This window comes from Odontesthes bonariensis, chromosome 9 (assembly GCF_027942865.1).
Source record: "Odontesthes bonariensis isolate fOdoBon6 chromosome 9, fOdoBon6.hap1, whole genome shotgun sequence".
NCBI lineage: Eukaryota > Metazoa > Chordata > Actinopteri > Atheriniformes > Atherinopsidae > Odontesthes > Odontesthes bonariensis.
In genome coordinates, this window is record NC_134514.1 from 15,157,950 (window position 1) to 15,161,055 (window position 3,106).

The 3,106-nt window shown below is 45.6% G+C and overlaps 1 protein-coding gene across 1 annotated transcript; it reads right to left on the minus strand.

The window, feature by feature from the left end:
* Positions 1-210: 210 nt before the first annotated feature.
* Positions 211-2,796, minus strand: LOC142388252 (ras-related protein Rap-2b). Its single transcript, XM_075473293.1, has 2 exons — positions 1,907-2,796; positions 211-1,340 (listed from the first exon to the last, which is right to left on the minus strand). Exon 1 carries the CDS (start codon positions 2,510-2,512, stop codon positions 1,961-1,963), a length of 552 nt encoding a protein of 183 aa, XP_075329408.1. The 5' UTR covers positions 2,513-2,796; the 3' UTR covers positions 211-1,340; positions 1,907-1,960.
* Positions 2,797-3,106: the final 310 nt, after the last annotated feature.

Below are 3,106 nucleotides of genomic sequence, written 5' to 3' on the forward strand. Positions count from 1 at the left end.
GAACTTGTAATTCTGGGGTTTTGGCTTATGTCAGGTTACTGTAAGCTATGAACAATAAACATTTAGCTTTTAAATGACAGTATCACTGTGAGCATCCGTACCGATTTAGACGGCGTGTACGCTTGTCCTCTGACAACAGACTGACTTTGTTACTCAAGATAAACGACTGATGAAAAAGTTGTCAACAGAAACAAAACACGACAAAGTCTCTTTTCTTTTTGTAAAAATGCCATTTGTATTAAAAGTCTTATTCTTAAAACAGACAGCCCACTGTTAAACGGCTAGTCTGAAATTAAACTTACAATCAGGTTAGATTTGTCAACAGTACATCATCACATATTCTGTTAAAAACCAAAAAAAAATGAACAGAACAAAGAGAATTCCTTTGATTCGAGTGGTCTGAAAGGTAAAGTGATGTGAATAGTTCTCATGCCAAGGTGGTTCCAGTACCTGTGCATTTCAAGATATAGATTTGGCCAGACCAAGCGGACATTGCAGTTCAAAAAGGCCAATGTAAAACATAGAAAAACCACCATTTCACGAACAAAAAGCCTATTGTTGTTTCTTTTGTTGTTGTCGTCAGCCTCCACCCTTACAAGATTATCCAGTAGAAGAGTTCACTAGCTTGTGGACTGCCATGTTGAAGGGTTCTTTTGGTGATGCATGTAGGTTGGCACATTATCTGAATAGCTGATTTGTTTTGGAAAGGCACTCGACACAAGGGCGATCATGTCAGCGTCCCCATATCACTTCAGTTAGGGTCCTGTCACACACACTGAGGAGAAGCTGATGGAAAAAAAGTGGCATTCGTCAAGTCTACTCCACCAGATATGTGGTTTCTTCTGACTTCGGAAAAACAAAAAGGAATCTAAGTGTCTTAGAAGCATTGCTCCAAACTGGGTTAGGGTGCCCAAAACTTTACCCCCCCCCCCCCTGGACTGTGCAGTTATTTAACAAAATATATTCTATCTCCCTGTCTTCTCATACACAAATATCCATTTAAGATATTCTCTAAGTGTTACTCTCTGTATCTTTTCCACTGGGGTTTACTTCCAGCCGGGGGTACAGCTGGAACTGGCGAATGGGGAGGGGAGGGGGGGGGGGGGTGTTTGCTGAAACTCTGGATCAGGGTCTGACTCGGCATTGACATCCATGGTGGACACCGATCGTGCGGCAAAGATACTCCAACCCAGCAGAATTCCTGATGAGCGGACCCCTCCCTCTGTCTCAGTTGCTCCCCTCCTCCTCCCGTCCCCCTGCAGCATTCCTCCCTTCATTTTCCTCCAAGGCCAGGGTGAGACACGAAGAAGAGCTCAACAGTACAGACGCGCTGCAACACACTGAACACACAAGACACGGAAAGGGTCATGAATAAACAACATCAAATAAAAGCTTTGTAAAAGACAAGTACTTTGCTTTCGAGTGTTATTCTGGGCTGTGTTCCACAAAAAAAAAACAAAAAAAACAACTAGCTGATCCCTGAATTTAGGCCATACAAGAGCAGTGGAATCTCCCAACTCCTGTTGACCACATTCTGGAAAATACCACTTTAACAGCTGTGTAACAGCTACAAAGTGTAGATGAAGAGATTTAACCACAAGTTTGCAAACCCAATCATAGCTTCGCCCTCAAGTTCTGCAATCCAGCCAAACACTTCCCCCCAATCTGTTCAGCAAAACAAAAGATATCTATGCAAAACTGATGCTGTGAAGATTTTACGAACAAGCACCGAGAATGTGAAAATAATGCCAAATCTGACATTCATTCGGCACCATCCTCCTGAGACATCTATACTTAGTGTGGACATGTGCTAATTAAGGAGTCGAATAACAAGTTTATATCAAGTATACGAGTTATACAGCCCAGTGTCAGCCTTGGGTTTTCAGTGTACGACGTCTCAACTTACCATTGCAAACTTAAAACTGAGCAAAACAATAAAACTTTATGATTGTCCTTTTTCTTAAAGAATCACACAAGACGAGCAGCACTGGTCGTCGCCATTTGGTGTTGAGGCATAGTTCATCTGTCGGACTATCTCTGCAAACAGTTCGTCCACCGAGCTTTTATTTTTGGCTGAAGTTTCCATGAACGGGCAGCTCCATTCGTCCGCCAGAGCTTTCCCCTCGCCGGACGAGACCTCCCTTTCCCCCTCCAGGTCCACTTTGTTTCCAACCAGAATCATGGGCACCCTCTCGTACCTTTTCACCCGAATGATCTGATCCCTCATCGGTTTGATATCCTGGAAGCTCTGCTGGTTCACCAGGCTGTAGACCAGGATGAAACCCTGCCCGTTTTTAATGTAGAGGTCTCGCATGGAGGCGAACTGCTCGGTCCCCGCCGTGTCCAGGATCTCCAGGACTGACGGAGAGGAGTCCACCTCGATCTCCTTCCTGTAGAAATCCTCTATCGTTGGGTCGTATTTCTCTATGAAAGATCCAGTCACGAACTGGACGGTTAATGCGGATTTACCCACCCCCCCGGACCCGAGAACCACTACTTTGTACTCTCTCATGGTTCTCAAAACAGCCGACACTCCTGCTTCCTCTCCGCTGTGAACCCGTTGGCCGCCTTGCTGGCTTTCAAACCGCTCGCCGCTGCGCCACCGCCGGCACTTTTGTTCGGTGGAAACGGGGCGTGGCCTTCAACTGTAGCCGTCCGGGAGGAGAACACGGAGGTTTCGGACCCAGGCTCAGCATTTGTACTGTGGCATGCTGAGTTCCCGACAACGGCACAGCCGGTTCTTGACAGAGCTTCCCCCGTTTTCGTTCAAGCCGACACCGTGCGTCGGTTGCTCTCTTTGGGGGTGAAGTCACACGCCATGCAGAGTAACCACTTCCTATGTAGGCTTTCAAAATTAAAGTACTAAGGCGTACTTTGTCCAGCGAACACAATACAGTCACGTTCCAAAAGCCTATTTATCAATGTATTTATAAAGAAAATGGGTTAACATTGTTGTTACTTTGCGTATTAAGACATGAATAATCATTTTGTAGTGATACGTCTATCCTTTTGGAGTTGAGTTACTTGACTTCTGGTGTAGTATCTGTTAACTTGTGCAAACTTGCCACCACCACGAGCGCCCAACGCTTCCTGTCCGCACTCAGCA